At 39.6% G+C, this 22,630-nt stretch overlaps 1 protein-coding gene across 7 annotated transcripts in view; it reads right to left on the minus strand.

Annotated features, from left to right (window-relative positions):
• Nucleotides 1-2,105: 2,105 nt before the first annotated feature.
• The window catches only part of tead1b (TEA domain family member 1b), a 45,187-nt gene continuing 24,662 nt past the window's right edge, over nt 2,106-22,630 (minus strand). Inside the window, exons 4-15 of one of the 7 annotated variants that reach the window (XM_035628309.2) lie at nt 17,193-17,257; nt 15,641-15,703; nt 15,487-15,549; nt 13,188-13,199; nt 11,774-11,905; nt 11,443-11,489; nt 11,261-11,322; nt 10,158-10,282; nt 8,687-8,860; nt 6,549-6,689; nt 6,281-6,433; nt 2,106-5,400 (exon numbers count right to left, since the gene is read on the minus strand). In XM_035628309.2, the coding sequence (XP_035484202.1) occupies nt 5,287-5,400; nt 6,281-6,433; nt 6,549-6,689; nt 8,687-8,860; nt 10,158-10,282; nt 11,261-11,322; nt 11,443-11,489; nt 11,774-11,905; nt 13,188-13,199; nt 15,487-15,549; nt 15,641-15,703; nt 17,193-17,257 (1,151 nt within the window). In that variant the 3' untranslated portion in view covers nt 2,106-5,286. The remainder of the gene's footprint in view (nt 5,401-6,280; nt 6,434-6,548; nt 6,690-8,686; nt 8,861-10,157; nt 10,283-11,260; nt 11,323-11,442; nt 11,490-11,773; nt 11,906-13,187; nt 13,200-15,486; nt 15,550-15,640; nt 15,704-17,192; nt 17,258-22,630) is intronic. The other 6 variants (XM_035628310.2, XM_035628312.2, XM_035628311.2 and 3 more) reach the window with 6 other exon arrangements.

A 22,630-nucleotide genomic window follows, 5' to 3' on the forward strand; every position in this document is an offset into this window, starting at 1 on the left:
CAGAAGAACTGCCTCCGCTGTGGTCACATGACCCAAGTGTCCCCACGGAGCGGCCTGTGGTTCTGTGTCTGACGGAGTGACTTGAGTTGCACATGCACAAGATTTGAAAAACCCATGTTTTGTCTGCCGGGGATCTTGGAGATGTTCTGTGTCACGGCGGCAATCTCAGGTCCTTGATGTAATCTGAGGGTTTATGTGGTCAAAAAAAAAAAGGATAGGATATTTTTCTTGTTTAAACCACCATGAAATATTTTATTTATTAAAATGTTACCGAGCGGACAAGGTTCCACTATCACTATTGATCACAAATGGATGTGGTGGATAGTTTGTTTGTTTGTTTTAAGCTGCATGGGGACAGAAAGATGACTAAGCCTGAACATGCAATTAGCTCTAGTTTGGTCTTCCAGCTCCTTGGAAAAATATCTTTCCAAAACATTTAAAAAAAATATAGAATTAAATAGATAATTCATTTTCTGATGGAAATGGTCTCAGCTGTTTAGCCTCACTGTCTCTCACGTTGCCTGATTCAGGTGTAAGTGTTGTTACTTGATTTCTTGATTTTATCTTTTTGCAATGAAACTAATTTGGGTAAAAAGTCTCTACGCAGGGTCTCAATAGGTGATCTTCATATCTGAAGCAGCCCCAAACGGTTTCCTTTTCAAAAATATCAACAGTGACTTGAAAATAGAAAGACAAAGGCGCAAGACAACAGGAAATGTGAGCAGAGCTGTGGAGTGTTCAGTGTTCTGGATATTCCCAGTCAAGTTGCTTTTGTTAAATATGAGTGAGAGGGCTCAGCATCTGCAGAACCTGAGGGTTAAAACCATGAGTGTGTGTAGCTGAGCGTTAATTCAATGTTGGACAAGTGTTAGATGAGGCTGAGAGTGAAATGTCACTGATTCTCTGTTGTCTTCTTTTGTCTCCATAGGAGTCTCTTATAATCTAAGATTTTGACTCTGTGAGCTTTAGCATCATTATTTTTTTCCTTCTCATTGACTCAATGCTGTCAGAATCACTTCCACATTTCAGCCATGGCGAGTCTTGAACTTAAAGTGCTGCCCATGTCAGCATCATTGCTTTGAACCCCTTTACACTAGAGAACCTTGTCAGAACATCTCACAAACTAAAGTACCCGAAGGGAACAATCCTATGAATTGAACTCAATAAACTTAAATTGTATGGCTAGATACTACGATAAAAATATATAAAATTGAGTCGGTGAGACTAATGACCGCTGACCCAAATCACATTCGTCACACTGGTGTCAGCCCAACCTCAGTTCAAATTACATCAACTCTTGAAGCACTTACAGTTGATATGTACATGAAAAAAACTCCCTTGGACCAGAGAATAATAATTTTGTTATACCCCTCACATCTGTAAGGGTGTAATGTTCGATATATGTCCACACAGTGGCGCTATGCACTACAAAAGACAAACCCATTTTTGCAGTGTAAATTCAAATCCTGCACTGAAACAAAAAAAAAAGATAGATAACAAATCTTCATGTGCCAAATGGTCAATGGGACTAAATTCTTGTTGTTGGGTTTGATGGCCCTCCTAATCCTAAATACTTTTGTTCCACACTTACCTCTATAACCACCTGTTAAACTGGGACAGGAGTTTCACATTTATTAAAGATTTATGATGCTATATTTTATAAATAATGTCATAAGTCAAACAGTCAAGCATTTACAGTATTATTAGACAGTGATCTCGCTTGTCACTCAAACTCTTAATACTTTGTGTGACTTTTTGATACTTTTTGATTGACACATGATTCAAATCATCATCAGTAAGGGTGTACTTGATAAAATGAGCCAATTTTCAAATCTTATTGGTACTTAATGTATTTGCTTTTACACCTACAATGTCTCCCCGTGGTGATGGTTTCTGTCACTACAGTAGTCCACATCAAAATATGTGAAACAGGGATGTGGACAGCGGAAAAAGTGACAGGCTCCATCTGCTGTTGATCCGAGCTGTTTGCAGTTAAAGAGTAAAAACCGTCCACACAGCACAGAATAAACCGCAGTGTGTTGGACAATACTGCTTCAGCACAATAATTATGATCAATGTTTCGTGCGGAGTGACAACACCAGGGGAACATGTTTCAGATTTATTTAACTTCAATGTTGCATACATAGAAAGTATCTAGAAAGCTACAAAATTACTTTATTATCAAGAAGGCATCATAATGTTACGGAGCAAAGACACGACCATATGCAGAACACAGAAACATAGCAGAGCTGCTTCTTCTCTCCTTTGCTCCAGCACTTTACCGTCTGGGATATGACAAGATATCACACATCTGTACCAAGAAAAGCCAAGATATATCATTTTGTACAAAGCACCTTTTTACAAAAAAAAAGACAATGTCTCCACACAAAACCCAGGTGTGTGTAGGACGACTATATGTGAGCGATGTGTAGAGTCACTTTAAAGCCACCATCGAAATAAAATGGTCAGAAAAACAAAAAAGGTACCAGTACCTACAGAATTACAAATTACAAGAGCTAAACTGATGATATGTTTGGAGCATGATTCCTCAACGTATCTGATTTTTTTTCTCCTCAGTGTGTGTGTAGGTGACCATTTTCTCTAGAAGTGGTCCAACAGACAGTCACGCCACTGAAGGCATCAGCCCTGCCGCTGTTTTTTTTCTTTTGTGTTTCATGTCAACATGTACCAGCAGGGCAGCAGTAACATCATCCCCACCTTATGGGGCTTGCAATATACAGACAATGTCATCACAAAACCAAGTACGACTGTATACAAGAACAATAAGAACATTTCACTTAGTAATCAATAAATGTGAACAGATACACAGGGTAAACATGAGAAAAGGCCTGTTGAACACTCCGGTGTCCACAGGGCTGTGGCAACAAAATCAAAATAAAATACTGAATGATTGAACTTTTATCTGCATCCACCAGACACATTGTCTGCAATTATCTAGAGCTTCTTTGATTAAAATACATTAGATGATTAAAATGTAAGGAACAGTAAGTGTCTGAGTATCTATGGTCCTTGAAGATGAAAAGTATATTAACCTCGACGGCCTCGTCCATAGCAGTTGGGAGAGATTTGTGTCTGAAGAAGCATCTCGCACAGGTTTTGGGAAAAAAATTCAGATTTAGCCTCAATTAAAACGGTTCCAAATTATATTGAAGAAATTGCTCTACATACAATGATGAAAAGATTATAAACTTTAAACGTTAAGTTTTTGTTTGCGAGAGATAATAAATGTAAAAGCTCGTTGGTCCCTGACCTCACGTCATGGTCAAAGGTAATGTAATGTTTACCCCCCAAAAAGTGTTCACTTCAAAAAAAATAAATCAAAAATTAAACACTTGAACCTGCAAGTGTGCACGAAGCAGACGGCTGCAGTGATTTTGAGTTGACATCCTGCGCTCAGTCAGCGGCTGTGCGTCATCAGCAGGTCTTTCAGTCTTTGACCTCAAGCAAAGAAATCGTTTTTTTCTTCAAATACATCATATGTTAGATCAATTTATATTAAAAATGTATACATCATTTATTTAACCGGTATCCAGCTTTCCCCTGCTGCCATAACAATCCTTTGAAAAGGCAATGTGGTGATTGGTTTCACTTGTGTTTCCTTTTTGGTCTAGCAACATTACATTTTTTAGCTTGTGTGTTTTTTTTTTAATCTTTCTGAAGCTGTACATTGTTAAACCAAAGGCACTTCCTTGTTACCATGCAGGACAGGACAAACGATTGAGCCTGTGTTTTTGGTCTTTTACAACAGGAAAGGCAGTCGCTCTGTGTTTATAGTACAATATCAGGGCTGAGATTTTCGGAACAAATTACAGAGTTAGATAAAAATACAACCTGTGTTCTGACTGTTTTTGACCTTAAATTTGCAAACTGAAAAAAAAATTAATTATATTTGGAGTGTACCAGTTAATGTTATGTAGAAATGTAATTCCTCAGATGTGGAGATGTACCAAGTTATATACCGGAGAGTCATTTTTTCCCCCTGTCTCACCCACTAAACATATTTCAGACTTTAAAACAACAACAACAACAAAGGGTAATGTTAGAATATTCTCTAAGGCACTGAACACTTTGGCTGTTTGTATTATGGATACTCCGCCTGGTCTCACCAGGTAGAGATCACAGTTTTAGTGGCATGTTTCGGAGTTCACACACAGCTATGAGATGTTTAAGGCTCGGGATCAGTGTAGGCCACAGAAACATGTGAACGTCGTATGAATATGAAGGCAGCGACTCTCTGGCTTGGAGTTACCACACTGCGATCCCAGAGGGGAACGAGATTCTCAACTTTCAGGGGGCAAAGCCACAGCATGTACTGAGCAAGGTCTGCTGTCTGCATGGGATTTATACTGTTATGATTATTGAAACTGTTCTAAAACCGCAGATCTAACGGAGAAATATATTAGTAAGGCAAGTCCAGGGAGGGGAACAAAGTGCTGTTGGACAACATGTGTGAGTCATTTTAGCAGAACTGTCGGCTGTTTAAAACCTTCTAAAATTCTCCGATCATCGGTCGCAGAGGAAAGACTTGATTGTAGCACAGAGATGTTAAGCAGTTGGAAAAACATCCCCACACTTATGAGCTGTATTTTTTTTTTACAGTGCATTCATTCTGCTCGTAGTGACTATGACTTGGAGTGCTTCAGTGGAGATAAATACACATCTGAGAGCTGATTTATTTTTTCTTTCTTATAGCAGTAATTTTGCAATACTCACAACCATTTGCTTTCAGCGACTGTATCTGTAGTGTTGTTAATTTTGATTCTTTGGAAAATCTATTGGCTGTGGGTGCATGTCTGTATATCTACAGTATGTATGCTCACAAATTAAGAACTACAGACATAGAAGAACACACTCAAACATATTACACAGGCCACATCAGGCTGCTGGTAAAAAGGCCAGCATCAGTTTTTTTTTTCTTTTTTCTTGGTCTACAATGAGGCAGAAGAAGACGACACACAGTTTTCCATTTACCAAATGAATCTAGTAAATTCTTTTAAGAACGGCCACATTTATACTCAACAGAGACCAACTCAACATAATTTAAAACGTGAATTCCCGTATTTAAACATAGAAACAACTGTACCGCAATTCACAGCTGCAGTCGAATAACAAACACTTATATTAAAACAAATTTATAGCAACCGACTTCACCCGATACCATGACCAAAAAGCATTGTAGGTGTGACTTTCAGGTAGAGGCCCTGCCACTTGTTTTGAGGTTGGTAAGTCTATGAAAAGAAGGAGGGGGGGGGGGTTCAGAGCTTCTTATTCCTTCACCAGTCTGTAGATATGATGCTGGGCGCCGTGTTCACTGTTTGAAACCTCAAACACACACGCCATACATAGCAGCGTCTCCTGGGTGTCCCTGTTCGTCACCACCTGCAACAGAAAAGACCGTCACTCTCTGGTAAAGTGGTGTCGTCAGTGTGGACGGAAATTAGTGGGAGACGAAGCAAGTTGCATGTTTTTAAACCATCAACGTAGGTACAGAACCAAACGAGCCCAGATTCTATAAATAAGTTAAATTAATGTAAAAAACAGAAATGAGCGTCCTCCTCATCAGAGTTATGCCTATTCCTGTATGATTCCTTTTAGTTTAAGAAGGACAAATACTAATGTGTGTATCATGGTCAATGGGGGAGAGGGCAGTGACAGAAAAGAGTAGTCTGATTGCACAATTGAGTTATACACCCTTTTTTTTTTTGTTAAATCAAACATAATGTCTCATTTTCTATCAAACGAAACTCAACAGAGCATCAGTGGTTGGATAAAAGTTTAGACTCAAAAATGAGCAAAAAGAAAAAGGTGAAACATGTCATTTTCGGTTCCTCGGGTGGATTCTGTTTCTTAAGACACTCTTAGCCTCCTATGAGAGGATGAGGATGGTCAGGTGGATTTTACAATCTTCTTAGCTTTTCATTCGGGTTGAGAACCCCCCCACATATGGATCTTCATCTGTCTTTTTATTTGTCTTTGCTTTGTCAATTGTGGTGAATGACATTTGAAGGCCCCATGTGATGCCACCTCCCTTTTCCCCTGCAGATAATGAGGCTCCTCACACAGTGTTTCATCCCCTGTGGAATGACAGGAATGTGAGACCAGCGAGAGGAACTCATCTCAAGACAACCCCCCCCCTTTTCTTTTTTCTTTTTTTTTTAGCCGCCAACACACCCTGAAAGCAACAAGAAGAAGAAGAGGAGTAAGAATGATGAGGGACCAGAAGAGGGACCTCACCCACTCAGGTCAGTGAAGTGATTACCAGTAAGATAGTGAAGTTCTCCAGCACACTGTTCATCATATATTTCTCTGGTAGATGTTTTAGCTTATGGATGAAGTTGATCATGTATTCACACATCGGAGACCGGCTTATTCTGTAGACAAAGCGTCCATTCTCAAACCGTGCGTATTCAGTCTGAGGAGCAAGAGAACAAAACAAAGTTTAATATATTAAATATACAATAAAAAACAAAATGCGTAGTGCAAATTCTCATTGAGATTGAGATTTTTCTCCATTGTTCAGTCCGTACCTCAACTTTCTCGACTACCTGCTTGCCAAAAGAGCACACCTTTGTTGAACACGTGATGGTCATGTTCTCTGAGCTCTCATACTGACTTGTGACTCCATAGAAAGACCCACTGTCATCTTGAATGTTGCAGTTTAAGTCAGCCTGGGGAGCAGAGGGAAAAAAATGTCATCAAGTGTTAATGAACATTTGTGTATTGTGTCCACTTCAGAGGAAAAAACCTGGCAAACAGGAAAATACAGTGTGTTTGATATGATCATACTGCCCCTTGCACAATTGGACACAGTTGTAAACAAGGCATTTAACAGAATAAGTGATGATTTGGGGAAACCACAAGCGGACTGTAAACGCTTTTGGAAAATTTGTTTAACAATCCCGAACATATATACATAGAAATGGTTAATTGACAACACAACAATAAATTATTGCATAAAAAAACAAAACAAGTGTCCAAATGTCAACAACATTGCCCATCACATTGGGATTACTGTATCGACTGATTTGACAAAGATTTACAAAACAATTGAGCATGTGAAGCATGCATTTTATTTTTTCCATGTGCTGGTTGTCACTACTCCACCACTATATAAAGTACCAAGGAAATGGAGGAGCCACTCACAGCTGCAGAAGGTGTTTGGCCACTTGGTGCCAGCAGAAACAAGTTGCGAAAACACCATTGGCAAAAATCCATTATCAAGCATTTAAGCTGATATAGTAAACTTGTTAGAAAACAGTAAGTCATTTGCACATGCCACAGATACGGAGCAACATCAGAATTCATTTGGAGGGTGAACGCCTGGACAATATTCACTCTCTTTGAGCTCTTTTCAGTCTCTACTACCATATCCTGAGGGAAATATCCGGAACCTTAGGTGCTGTATGCTCCACTAAGTTCAACAGCTAATCGCTAACTCTGTCTGCTTGCTGGGTAATTAATGTACAGTGGGTTTTTAGAGCTTTTTCTCTGAAAACAAGGGACGATGACGAGAGCAGTGAGAGTGAACCAAAACCATACAGTTGCAGGTTCGACTGTGAAACTGAGCTGAAGATTCAGGTGATGATTGTCTGGAGGCTCATCACTACAAGCGACACGCCTACACATCACTTTGTTTTCACATTGTCATTTCATACATGAAAATATTGATTATAGCAGCTTTGAGTGTAAATGGCTAAAGAATTGTAAAGTCTCACAGCAAAGTGTTTGTGTCACGTTATCATAAAACACCTTCATATCAACATACACAAGCATGTTAATTTCTGGATTACTGATTGTAGTAACATATACCTACACTCTGTGGTAGTGAACTGGGTACAGCACATATCCGTATTTCCAGAGGTAGTCAGAATTATGGGAGCAGCAAAACGTGTGAACCTCTGTATTAAGAATCTCTGATCACAGAGCTGTCGAGGTGGAATATCAAATTAGAAGATCTCAGGCCGCATCTGAATAAGTATGTTATTGTGTCCATATTGGAAACAAGATTGTAAAGAGGATTAAATGAAGTTACATTAAAGGGCTGATTCATAAAAGTTGAACGGGTCTGCTCCCAGAGGGCAGCCTCTCTGCGCCCTGGACATCCTGTTCATTACGGATACAAAGAGAGGAGACATCCTCCTACAACATTCTCCTCCTTCATTAAGCAAAGCAGTTATACGTTCATTATTGTGCAGATTCTGCTTTCATTTGAAATTTAGATTGGTCGGTCACTTCAAAAGGAATTTGAGGGGACTTGGTCCAAGTGCATACGGTCCCTACTTTGTTGGCTGCCGCTAGTTAGCATTTTGCATCAAGGAGGAAATACATGCAATGTTTAAACAGCCATTAGGGGTGCAACTAGGTCACTCCATTGTTTGGAGATATTACACTGAATTAGTGAGCGCTTTGATCAAAAGCTCTCCTGCTATGCAAGTCCAAATATACAGTAGCCGAGTGCATTCTGCAAACATTAAGGGAGCAGTCATCTCTGTGTAGAGTGATTACAACCTGAGGTGACTGCCACTGAACAGGATTCAAACATTTCACTATGCACAAAACGTTAGGAATGATCTTAAGAGCAGTGTGGGTGTATTGTTCATCAAGCTGCAAGAATTTTGAATTCATACTTCTTCATCACATCAATGGTGCTGACAATGACACTCACCCAGTATTTTATAAGGAAGAAGGAATTCTGGGGGCCTTTTCCGTACAGCTCCTTCAGTCCGCCTTTCTTCTCCGGAAATTTATCATAAATCTGACGAATGTCCACCGACTCCAGCAGGGCGTCGCTGTAGGAGTGATTTGTCTGTCCGATGTGTACAAATAGGTGCTTGTTGTACTGAAAAAACGTATATAAATAGACTTAGGCACACATTTTAAAATATAGTGCTAAAAAAAGATAAAATGCTAAAATAACATTTTAGGCTGTATTATTGTACTTACAATAAAAGGAAAATACAGGTGAATCTTGTCTGAATTTAGAATTAGTGACAGATAAGTGATCTCCAAGTCAATATAAAAGTAAGTTTTTTTTTTTAATAGGCCAATTCCATAATAAGCAAATGTTAACTGGAGTTCGATCAGGAACAATATTTTATCTTATGATGCGAAATAACCCTTTATTTGTGTTCATTCACTTCATGGTTTTAGGCATATCAGTGATGTACAAATTCAATAATAACATTCTGCTCCACTAAAGAAACAAAGTCATCCCCTTATTTATATTTCACAACACAGGGATTGTCTGTTTACTATAAGCTTATGGTTTGAGATTATGAAAAGCAAGAAATTTGTGAAACCACAAAGCGGCACAAGATGGATCTATCACAAGCATTAAATTAGACAAAACAATTCAGTTTCTCAAGAGCTAATGGTAGACGAGTATAATTCAGTCTTCACTCACATGAAAAAGCTATATTTCTGCATATAAGGCAACTACAATCCACCTTAATTGACAGTGGAGAATGAAATAATGCAGAGGTTTTGCCTTTTTTTTTTACCCATTCGTTTTTACCTGTTTTTATAAAGTGAATAAAAACTGTAGTCTGTTAAGACCACGATGCCAAAAGCAGAAAGAAAAGCAGCACATATAATAATAATATAATAAAAATAACTTTAGATTTCCAGAGGCTTGTTGCCCTCATTGTGACCATAAGAAGCCCCGTCATGTGGCAACTGCACTTCAGTCTAAAAGCTAACAGAGCAACCTCTGTAGCATGCAGCCTCTGGGACAGTGCTGCATTTAAGATTAATGACTGTTGTCATGCGATATCAAAACCAAAAGAGCGTGCACGGGAAAATGTAGACAAACATTTTAAAAATGCTAGAGCAAATAAGAAATGTGAGCTGCTGATTTGTCAGCTCATGCTGCACAGTGAGTCTGTGGTTTGTCCTGCTGAGCTGAAGTCTGCAGTTTAGATATAGTTTTGGCATATCTTTGGCAAGTTACTGATTAATATACAGTCGGCCAGACTTCTCCTTTCCCAGCTTGTTTTGGCCTCCTCTCATCTGACTGTCTGCCTGGGAAAAATTTCGCAGTGTGTTCGTGGAGGAAAGGACTGGACGATAATAGGGGGGGAATCAACACCATGAGAAAGAGTGAGAATTTTATGTTTTAGTATAACGCTGGCACTCACGGCGTCTGGGTCTCTCTGTTGCTCTAGGAAAGCGGAGAACTCCACCAGTCGGAGTTTGGATGTACCGATGGAGCGGCCCTGCCATGCTGGTGCTGTGGGAGCTGGAGCTGCTGTGGACTCGTAACCTGAAGTCAAACCAAAATAAGAGTCATCCTCTCTGTGGGTTGTGTAACAGCACGGACATATTCCTTTAAAAAAACAAAAAACCTTTGTGATATTAGATAAATAGTTGGACTTTTTTGTGCAGGTTTGTATGGCAGCACATAAAAAATTAAACTGATCACTATCAGATTATTTCGTGTAACTTTCACGTTATAACATAAAAAAAATATATAAATAATAAGAAACGTCACGTCTGAGTGCAGACGGAGAACAGATAGTCCTAAATTGAGAATATGGCTCATATACACGATTTGATAAAGTTCCATTTCATGCATGGGGAGATTCTGCTGATATTGCGCACGGTGGATGATATTGTGATAAGCCTACACTTTTATGATTTAAATATAGTGCATGGGATGCATCAATCTGAATACACTAAAACCTTTTAGAGGTCAGGTTTTCTTATCATCCAGTTTTAATGAGCAAGTTTCAATGGAATGAAAAAAAAAATCCTAAATGAGATAAAAAAAAAAAGTTGCATGTCAGGATTTTTCTGCAGTTTGACTGATTTCCCTCTTGTTATAAGGTTGAGCAACTTCAACTTCAAAAAATATACATTTTGAGTATCTTAAATTAGCTGGAGTTGCTAATTCTGGTCATAAACTCGATCACTAAATTTCCAACATTGACTTTACTCTCGCCCTCCCACTGGAGCTGCACAGGAGAAACGTGAGGGAGAAAAGAAAGAAGGTTCAAAGGACCAAAACCTTCCTTCATTGTCACTGCTGTCTCTAAGCAGACCTGTCAGTCAGCATGTGTTTCACAGTAAGAAGTAACAATTAAGGAAGTTTGGAAATGCTTCAAACCAAGTGGAGAGGGAGTGAGTTTATTAGATCATTTATTATGTTGTGAATGTTATAAGACAAAGAAGTGGAAAGCAGTGGCTTTTTAAAAAAAATTTGATTGCAGAAATGTGATGTTAATTTTGGTTCAATTCTTACTTGAAATGGCTGTTGTGACTGCTGGCTGGGTGGGGTAGGCTTGCTGGGTGAAAGGCTTAATACTGGAGCAGAGAAAGACAATCCCATTAGGGACAATTCCACAGAAAACTTAATGCTTTAAAAGAGTTTAATTTTTGTGTAACGTTATGTTTTGTATTCTGACATCAAAGCATGATACTTACTCTTGTGACGATCCTGGTTGACCAGCCGATATCATTCCCTGCCATAGCTGGAGAATGAGACGTATAAGTAGACAACAAAGAACAAACGACAAAGAACATCCAATTGTGAGCAGCTGTGAGCGACAAGATCAAATGGCTCTTAGCTACATGTTCAGTGGATGTGTTATCTTGACTACCTCTTCTTTTGATCAACTGCTTATCTGATGGGTAGAAATAAGCTGTGGTGTGTAATGTGATTTGGCCTGGGTGTCAGTGTGTTTGGCCCCAAGGCTGTCCTGGGCGAAACTGGACCTGCTGAATCGAAAGCGGGGGGTGCCTACGAGGTTCTTACCCCTGCTCCGGGGAAGGCTGGGCGTGGGATGCCTGGCAGGCCGAGCTTGTTGTGAATAGCCGTGGCAGAGACTATCTGAGCCGAGGACATGGAGGCCATACTCTGGAGGGCTTTGTCCTTCACGGCTTGGTCCTTTAACAGCAGTCACAAAAGGCTTAGCACCCACACAGAAAAAAAGAGGGAGGGGTGGAGCATGTTGCAGAGGCAGCAACAACCAGACTCTAAACAACACACTGAAAGCACCACTGACCTCTCTCACAACAGTAAACAGCAGGCAGGTTAAAAAGAAGATGCATCAGCATTGCTATTATAAGTGTTGGCTTTTTTTTTTTTTTTTTGAAGGAATGTGCCAAACAATTACCATTGAATTATAATATACAATGGTTGGCAGTGGTATGCACTTAAATGAAAGTTTGACGAATATCTTTAAGATACTTTTAAAACACACATCCGGCAGCCATTCTATCAAGGCATTTAGCTGCATGCCGAAACACATCTAAACATTTCAAAGAATTCTTCAAGTAAAATTGAAGGACACCAATCACACTGTTTGAGAGTCTTCGCAGCTGCGGTTAGGTTTTTTTTATTATTATCAGGCTTTGTGTGTACATTAATTGTGAAACGCTACATGCACTAGGCTTCGTGATGTACTTCCGTTTCAAAATAACGCTGCTTGTCTGTTTACGGTCTGTTCACCTTTACCATGTTTACTCACTGCTTCATTTAGAGTTTTGTCACGAGTGTCACGCAGGAAAATATCCAAAACAGGACATTTTCAAAAACAGACGAAGAAGCACTCGGAGCACTGCTGTGTCCCACTCTGTTTGGCGTCATTGAAATTTAAAGGCGCACTAAGTTTTCACAGGTTTCCGACCTATCCCGACCTTAGAAGACGACGGCTGGTAAACATAAAGCCGGGATTACTTCTCAGTCGCCTCTCAAACCAAGGTCTGCAGCAGAAACTTCGTTACCGATCGTCTCAAAGAGCCAAACGGACCGGAAACAGTTGAGCAGTGCTAAGTAGAACCCGGAAATGGTTGTGCAAGTAGCCCATTAAAAGGATTTAAATTTATGGAGAACCAAAAGCCTGCAGAAGTGCATAGGAACATCGTCATTTGTTAATGTGCATCAGCAAAGTTGTTTAAAGTTGAACTGAACCTGCACATTACTGCAGCAGAGTGCACACACACACGCACAAACAAACACACACACCAAACAGTACACGCTTGTAAACCCATGCACTCTCACTGGTTAGATGAGCTAAACGTAAGCATGCTGGCGAAGCAGAGTCAAGCTGCACTATGACAGTAGTGTGTAGCAGCATGATGACACACACACACAAACACTGGGACAACACTGGGCAGCAGCTATTGTTTCACTATGGCAGGAGCACAAACAGAAAATAAATACTTACCATGCTTGTAACCTAAATGCAAACAAACAGGGTTTCAGTGTAAATTAGTCGAGTGATTTAACATTTGTAAAAGTGTAAAAGTCTTTTCCAAACATTAGTTAGAAAAAAACAAACAGACACAGATGTGTAATGAGCACGTCATGACAAAAGGATTATAACATTTGTATTTACAAATGATGCTTGGTCACTGTGGCGAACGTCTCTGTACTCTGTGTAATTGTCACAATCTGATCTGTAGTCTTCAGTCCAGACACAACAACAGAACAGTAACATAATGGCTGTAATTTCACTAGAATGCCATAGACGAGACCAGAAACAGAAGGTTTTCATTGATGCCCCCGAAAATGAAGGGCACACTTGCACTTTCTCTTTGCCACTGAACTCTAATTTGCTTTAAATGAGAAAAGACAGGGATTCATACAAAAGCCGTCTGTTTTTCCTCAGACTGCCGCCTGTGCCCCTGAGAGAGCAGGCATTCATGTGGCCTGCTGCCGTCTTTCTCTCTGTCTCTCTCTCTCACACACACACACACACACACACACACACACACACACACACACACACACACACACACACACACACACACACACACACACACACACACACACACACACACACACACACACACACACACACACACACACACACACACACACACACACACACACACACACACACACACACACACTGCTCTAGCTCACTTTTGGGGACATTACAGACACTTGCATAAATTTCCTGGGGAATTACACTAACTCTTACCACTACTTGCCCAACACCAACCCTTTATCAATGACCCAAAATCCTCTTTTCAACAAAGTCCCAATTTGCCACAAGCCTGAAATCTGTCACCAAAAGTAGCCTATGACAAACAAACACACACAAACACACACACACACACACACACACACACACACACACACACACACACACACACACACAGATTAATGAGGGGTAATTAATTCGTATTCAACATGGGCATGGGGCAAAGTGTGAAATGTATAGTAGACTCCCCAAGAAGGGAAGAAAAGGGCACATGGGTTGATATACAGATGATTTTCTCCCATGGCTTTCTGAAAAAAACCTTCAGTGATTTAAAGAGATTTCACTATTGCTGAAATAACCGACAGGAACGCTCTGAAATGACGACATCTGAACTGGGAGGAAGCAAAGCGACCAACAGCCGTGGCATTGTGAGAGCCTGGGGTTATTAACAGACTGGGGGGAGAACAAGAAAGCAGAGAGGGCATTTCAGAAACAGCCAGCTTCACGGCCATTCTTCGCTCTGAATGCGCTACACTGAGCCTTTGACAGCGGGGAAAAGTTGAGTTACATTGTCAAAGGAGGTAGAGGTGTAATCGCCCCTTAATTTTTTTTTTTTTACCCTGACCCCCTTTGCCATGCTTCTTTTTTTAATAATTCAGCTTAGTAAGAGATAAGCGGATTTCCTCAGACCTTCAGCTATAAGCCACACACCAACAGCCAATGTCAGCATGCTTCCCAACATTTCTGCACTTTAACTGTGGTTTTACTAAAGAAAGAAATAGTAAAAATAGAATATATATGTTAAAGTTTTCAAAACTGTATTCATAGCCATGCTATGGTCAATCCATCCACTACTCTGGTCCAGCCTGAGCTCTCAATGAATTTTTAAATGTTTTGCCATGAAATTTGAGACTTACATTCTTTATCTCCAGAGGTTGAGTCTAACTGACCTAAGTGATCCCCTGACTTTTTTTTTATATTTCTAGCACCAACTGGATGTACATACTGTATATTGGTCACGATTCTTTAAAAAACAAATTAAAGATTATAAGTTAGTTAGTGAATGCTGGACAATATTCAGTATATTTATCTCTCAATATCCGCAATTGAATATCCGTCAGGTTTATGTATAATCCCAAAAAAATTACATATAAACAACTAACAACATTTCTTTGGAATGCTAACTATTAATCTATTTATTATTCCATATTAAATGGAAATAAAAATTAAAATGTGGTCACTATTTTCATAGCATTGTCATTGATACGATAAGCAGCCACTCTCCAAGCAAAGGCCCATAAAGAAAAGTGAGTGAATAGAAAACCAAGTAGACAGGACAGTGACAGCATGTCTGAGTGTGGGTGAGAGCTGGAGTGAGAGGGTGGAGAGATGGTTGGAAAATCTAAGGAGGCTACAGTCAGCAGAAGATTAGGGTTAGGGGGGGAATCAGAGCACCAGGCATTCACTCTGTCACCACAGGAAACAGGAAGTCGGGACGCACAGCAACCAACAAGCCCAAAAGCAGAAAAGCGCATACCTTTAGCTTGGAATGAAACTCACGAGATTTCCTTCTGGCAAGAACCTGAATGTGACTAGACACCTGCCGGGGTAGGGGAGGGGAGGAAAACAAAGGAAGAGCCTGTAACCATGGCAATGAAAAGCCCCCTACTACTGGGCAGAGTCAGACGTACCTTAATGGCAGCTTGGATTTCTCGAACTTTCTTTCTTGCTAAGACCTGTATGTGACTAGACACCTCCATTAAAAAAAAAAAGAGAAAGGGGGGAAAATAAAAAAAACAAACAAGAAAAGACTAAATAAAAATGTACAAGTGGATTACACATTTCTTGGTTTAAATAAACACTTGAGGGAGATAAGATGCATAACAGAAGCATGTCCAAACCACACGCCGAGCTAAAAGCCAATGAAGCGTTGTGCTGTGTGTTGTCGTTACTTAAGTGAACTGATTAAGGAGGATGCAGGCCCCTTTAGCACACATTAAGAGCACACAGATGTGATCCACTGTGTGCTGAATGAGAATCGTCTCGTCTCCTATTCTTACGGGAGCTGGGTGAGGCATTTCACCAGCCAAGTTTACCTCCGACGTTCACGCAGTTCATAATTATTCAACAATCTCTGGATAATCACACTTGATCGTTTGGATTGTAAAATGTAGGAAAATCCCACCATAATTTGTCAAAATGACATGGTTGAACATTTTGTTTGGCCCAACCGACGTAACAAAATCATAAGGTTTGAGTTGAGTTTGCTTAAAAATTGTTAAATGGATTTTTTTACTATCAAAATTGCTTAACATAAAACATAACTATAACAGCAATTCCCCACGCAGCGTACATTTAAACAGTAGAAACAGAAACAACTGTCTCTCTCTCTCTTATTCTGATTCTGCGTTGAGGAGAAGAGTCGAGAGAGAAACAACTCGGCCTTTCTTGTCCAGACCGATCAATTCACACACACAGTGATCGACATCACCGTAGACACCGGCTTGTTTATCATTGTAATTCAAGTCAGTGGTCAAGTCTGGGAATTTCCTGTTTAGAGGGAAGATCGGTCAGTTGTTACCGAGGCCCATCAGAGCCGGTCATTATCGGGTCATTTGAATGCAAGAATCAATAGCACTCCAATTCTTATTGTTACATACATATAAGAGAAAGGCAGAGCCCTGAATTCTATTTCATTCATTTGACTCATTGCAGCACAGACTCATCACCGGTTGTTTTAGAAATCTGAGCTCAACTCTGTGATCTTGAGAGAGTGTTGCAGCAGGCAGGATACTTTCGCAGCGAATACTCTTTGATCAGAGATGGTACCAGTCCATTAAGGCTTCCATTTTCCTATTAAAAAAGGCAAATTGCATGACTTCGGTGATGCAGTCATAAGGAGAAATACTTGAGTACTGTAAAGCTACACTTTTTTCTCATTAAAACATTGGTCTTAGATTTGTTGTGTGTACAGTAACTGCTTTATTGTAGTTAATGACAGGCTTCTAATGCGTATAGAACAAGCAAGATGTATAATTTGCGATAGGTAATAATCGAAGAACATCTGTTCATGCAGCACAGCGGTGACGGGGGAACGTGTCGGTCCCCTCGACGGCTTAGCATGTTACTCTCTCTCTAGTTTTATTTCTCTCCTGCAGAAACAAAGGCAACATTCCGCACACATTCAGATTTGACAGCCCTCTGACATTCATGCGACAAAGACATCTCTTCTTTCCATCTTACCTGCTTCCGAGTCCTCGTCTTCCCGGTCCGAAGTTTGATGTATCTGGCTATCAGCTCATTTCGACCTGTGTGAACAAGAAAATGGAGGGAAATGTGTTTAATGTAAAAGAATACAAATTTAGAGAAAAGCTCAGAACACTGAGAAAAAAATATCATGGGATCAGGTTTACAGGTGTGTGTGTGTGTGTGTAACCAGTTATTATTTTAAGATACTGGCTGCTTCTGGTTTTAATATTCTGACGATCAAACGCTTCACAAAGACACTTTCAGTGTTGTCTTTTTTCTTGGATTGGATATTTTAAACCATTATTGGTTAAACAAATATTAACCAAATTAATTTAGATTTGACTGAAGGTAAAATTTAGGGGGCATTAATAATTAATTCATGCTGTAATGCTCTAGAAAATGTGCTACAGTTAGGTAATAATTAAGTAAATTATATATGGTTATTGTTATTTTTTAAACCACACAAATGTTAATGCTTCATGGCTAATGTGTAGCTTTATTCACTTTTTTAGTTAGTAGCTGTGGATTAATACACAAAGCTATAAAGTCAACTTTGAGCTCTGCAACCTTACAAAACAGAATGTATGTACATCTCCTAAACAAACCAGATCCAATTTCCCTGTGAAAACACCATGTGACATTAGCATGAAAAAAAAAATCTGGCAGCAGCAGCACAGCCTTTCAAATTAGTCTAATTCAATCTCATTCTCTTCAAAGCCTGACGCTTGAAAGGAAACAGACCTAGCTGTTCATACTATTACAGAAAATAATGGCAACTGAATATATTGGGTTTAAAACAGTGCAGCTCTGACTAAATTATAATTAAAGCATAGCTTTGTAGAGATTTCCAATTAACAACAGCTCCAAACATTCTTCTGCCCTCAGCTCTGCTCTAATTGCTGTAGCAATGCACATGACCCCAGCTTAGCCCTTTCATATGGTAATAACATGCCGCCAACCAAAACTATTACACAAATTATAGGTAAGGAGGCACTCTAATTATGCGTCCAGCTGTAGCCAACCAATGCCATGGACCTGTTCCACTCCTCTATGAAATGCACCAAACCCTCAATACAATGAAACATTTTTTTCTACGTTCACTTCATTATCAATTAAAGGTCTTACTTTATTATTGTGACACAATGGGACCACAACGTGTTGCCCATGTGCAAATAAACTGTATCTCAGTTACGCAGAAGAAAAGGCATTTTCTATCAATGGCAGCACATCAGGGATCACAGAATGTGATCCCGCACAGAGAGTAAAGCTCAGAGGCATAAAAGAGAAGAGAGATCCTTAGACAAGAGAGTAACGCTAGACGCTTTTCTATCCCTCAGCTGTTTGTATATAAAGTAACTAGCACGAAAGCATCTTATGTGACATCAGTGCTCTCATGTGCAGCTCAAGTGAGCTGTGAAAAGCAGCCACAATTAGCCCTCGTGTCCATCTAGTGAAGCTGCAAGTAATGATCAACCTCCTTATTAATCAATGATTGAATTGTTTGCTAATATTGAATACTGACAACCAAGGGTCCAGGAGTTGGAATCTGTTCATGCTTGCCACTTTTCCCAAAAAAGACATAACCAAAAATGTATTGATTATCGGTGCTGCTTAGTTGTTGAGATTTTTCATAATTCACACACTGTGGAAACATGACACGACAATACAGGCATTCATGCAAACTCCTGCTTCGTACATCAAAGCACACAAATGGCCAGCTGAAAGCTTGCTTACTGTTGAATAATTCATTCTTTTCACCCGGCTGGGGGGGAAAAAAACTCGGTGGTCCTGGCTGGCCTGCATTCTTTTTTTTCTTCATCTTGCCAGAGTTGGCATTGCAAAACAACAATTTCTGGGGGAAAAAAAGCTGGGAGGGGGGGCTGTCCACATTCAGGACTAAAAATACTTAAAGCACAACTTTGCTTTCCCCACCTAAAATTCTTGTGGTGCTACATTATTCCATGAGCCAATAAATCAATGATCCTCCACAAATAATAAGTGGCAGGCAGTTTTGTCTTTGAGACAAATATAAGGTCTCAATGAGACTGATTTGAGCATTTACAATAGCAACTTTCACAGTTTGAGTTCATGTAAGATTTCAATTCAAAATTTGCTTCCCATATTGAATAGTTAAACTATAACCGTTTTCACAGAAGAAAACCAGATCAGGAACCGTTTTAATCATTTTATTTTTAGTTTCTCAGCATTTGTTTGGTTCAAGTTGCATCTTATGTCCATTCCATTTGCAGTGAGCTCACATGCATTAAGGCTTGCGAACTTGTCCTTCAACCGAATCCAGACAGAAGAAGAAGAAGATTCCAGCATTGTGCAGCACATACAGTAACTGTGAAAAGTTATTAATGGAATCACTGTAGATAAATCCACTGTAGCAGGACGTAAGTAGCAGTGTAGCAGAGCAATGTACCCGACGCTGGAAATTTGTTGGCTCTTCGTTAGCAGGAAATGTTGGCGTCCATTAAAAGAAAAGCAAGAATCGAGACAGTTATCTCAGGCATAAGTTTTGTTATGTTTAAGCCACATGGCTCCAGAGTTTTTGTGCCCCTAAAGTAGAGACTTTTGTACGTTACTGGGCAAGTGAGGGAAAAAAAGTGACAGATGACATTCATAAGCCTCTGCACATTGAAAAAGGCCGTGAGATTTACAGCCAACGGCTAAAAGTGCAAAAGATACATTACTTAGTTGTGTAGTTAGACATTTTTGAGGCATGTTTTCTTTTTTTTTTATTAATGGCAGATTCAAAATAAAATGATTTGTGATGATTGGTGATTTCTTTGATTCAGAGTGTGAAAGACAGATGAATGGACTCACAGTCAACTAAAACTATCTGTGTGTTAAATTTAATGTTACAGCAAAAAACTCAGAAATTGACAGATTGACAAAAGAGAAGAAGGTCTAAACTTTGAATTTTGGAAAGTCATCTTATAGTGAGTCCTGGCTTGTTTTTTGCCTTGATGGCTTTTTTCATCAAAGCCTTTTCTTTTTTGAGATCTGCGCTGCAACAGTGAGGCCCTGATTGTTAAATAAAGTCCTGCGGTTGTAGCAATGCAGGGACAGGGCAGAGAAAATCAACTCTTCATGGGTTGTTCCTGTCTCTCAAAGCAGCAGGAAAGGGATTAAATGTTTATAGTGTGACCCCCAGCAGATTTGTGCTGTTCAGCAGCTGGCGGAGCCCTCCACCTGGCCAGAGTAAACTCTCCTCCGAATTTCAATGAATCTGGAGGATCTGCAACATATGAATGGCACTCCAGCAGTAGCCCCACAAAGAGACTGTGGCTCAGCTTTCTCTAGACCATCCCCAAGCAGTTGATTCCTCATTCAGTCAGAAATCCAATTTGGCCCTCAGCATCCTCTGTCCGAGGAGCCTGGGACTGGCTCACTCTGTTGTGAATGACAATGGAGTGAATTGTCACAGTCCACAGAAGGCCAACCTCAGATGTACCACACCCAGAATTAAATTCTCAGAAGCTCCAATAAGATCTCCAGTGCCTGAATCAACATTGGATGACCTCAACTCAACAACCATAATCACACATCAATTTTTCCAACTTGAAAATGCCATAAAAAGTCATATTTAAATATAATTTACCATCACTCACATCTAACTTCATTCTCATTTAGACTGATGATGAAAATGGTGAAAAAATGCAACCACAATTTCGTTAAGTTCAAGATTCCGTTCTGAAATTGCTTGTTTTGTCCAACCCAAAGAAATTGAATTATTATAGCAGCCATGGAGTTAGGTCACCATGAGTATAGACGTATAAAACACAAAACGGAGGTTCTTGAGCCTGACTCATTTTCTGCTTCACTTACAACTGACCAGATAAAACCAGATAAAAAAAGTGGGAAAAGAGCGCAATCATCCTTTAAAAGGATAAAGGTGTAATTCAGTGTGGTTACTTGTAGAATGCATTTATGACCTCAAATTCTGCAACAACTGCATTAGTCACTTCAAGTGTAACAGCTATTAGAACCACTACAGGGCTTCTTAATGCATTCTTATTATTGTTATTTTAAGAGTGATTCCTCACAGTAAAACATAAATGCACAAGAGAATTAGATTTTCCAATAAAGGAAAAGTGAAGTGAGTGTCTTGCAATTTACTCCAAACATCGGTTTATATCGCATCCTGGTTTCTTCAAACATCGCCCAGTGAAGACACTGTTGAATCCCAACAAATCCTACAATGATTACACCCTGTGAGATTGTTGAACGGTTTAAACGGTGAGTGTGGACAGAAAGCCTTTCTTCTTCAGCTCTGAGGGACTCACTCCTGAACCTGACCTTCATGGTTGATGATAGCTGAGGAGCATAAAGCCAATTCTAGCGGCACTGGAAATGTTTACAAGCCCTGAAACCCAGGCTCTTACCACCAGCAAAGAGGTTCAACACAAACATGATTTATTTCCTTTAGGCCAAACTTGTTTGAATTTTATTTATTCCACAGAGGATATTTTGGATTCGTGCTAACCCACTGTTGAAAGTGGACGGGCATCAATTGGAAAAATGCGATGTTACAAATATTATGGATTTAGAACAATTGAATTCAGGTTCACTTAAAGTAATAACGTATAGTTATTACTGTAGTTATATCATATATTTTCTCACGTTTACCTTGTTTGTTTCTCATTTTGGTCATTTTCTTATTGTAGATGTCAATACCACATTTTCAGAATCGCTAATGACCACTGACAATAAAACATTATATAAAAGATTGGGGCTGCAACCAATAATTATTGGGTTAATCAAATGAAAAAAATGGTTTTCCTAAATCAATATTCTATAAAAACAGAAACAAATAACAAGGGAAATCTATACAACATTTTAATTTTAAGTGGCTTGTTTTTTCATGTTTCAAATTTTTTAGTTAACTGATTACTAGAATCAGAATTGACTTGATTGTCATTGTAAGTGCATACAACGAAATAAAAAAGTCTACTCTATGGTGCAAACATAAAAAACACACACATTGACTAAAACCAGCAGAGAATTTGAATACATAGTTAAATAACATATCTGAATTGCACATTGTTTTAATAAAGTGTGGGTGTGTAGCAGCATGAGTGGATGACAGTGCTTAGTGTTTTTTCTTATTTAAAGTGCAAATTGCTTGTGGGAAAAAAACTGGAGGTGCGTGTCTTGGCCGGCCTGTAACGCCTCCCAGAGGGCAACAGTTCAAAGAGGCGATGGCCAGGGTGATGATGTTAGTGGCTCTGCTGAGGTACAGCGTGAGGTGGCGGTGTCCTCCAGAGAGGCAGTGGGCACTACCCGAGTAAGGCAGTGCTGAATCGCCACTGATGTACAAATTTACCACCAATGCCTTTGTGCACCTTTGTAACATAAACAGAGGCTAATTCAAGTAATGACACATTAAACAATTTAACTGGCTTTGGTTACACCCTTTGAGCAGC

Source organism: Scophthalmus maximus, chromosome 4 (assembly GCF_022379125.1).
Source record: "Scophthalmus maximus strain ysfricsl-2021 chromosome 4, ASM2237912v1, whole genome shotgun sequence".
Taxonomy (NCBI): Eukaryota; Metazoa; Chordata; class Actinopteri; order Pleuronectiformes; family Scophthalmidae; genus Scophthalmus; species Scophthalmus maximus.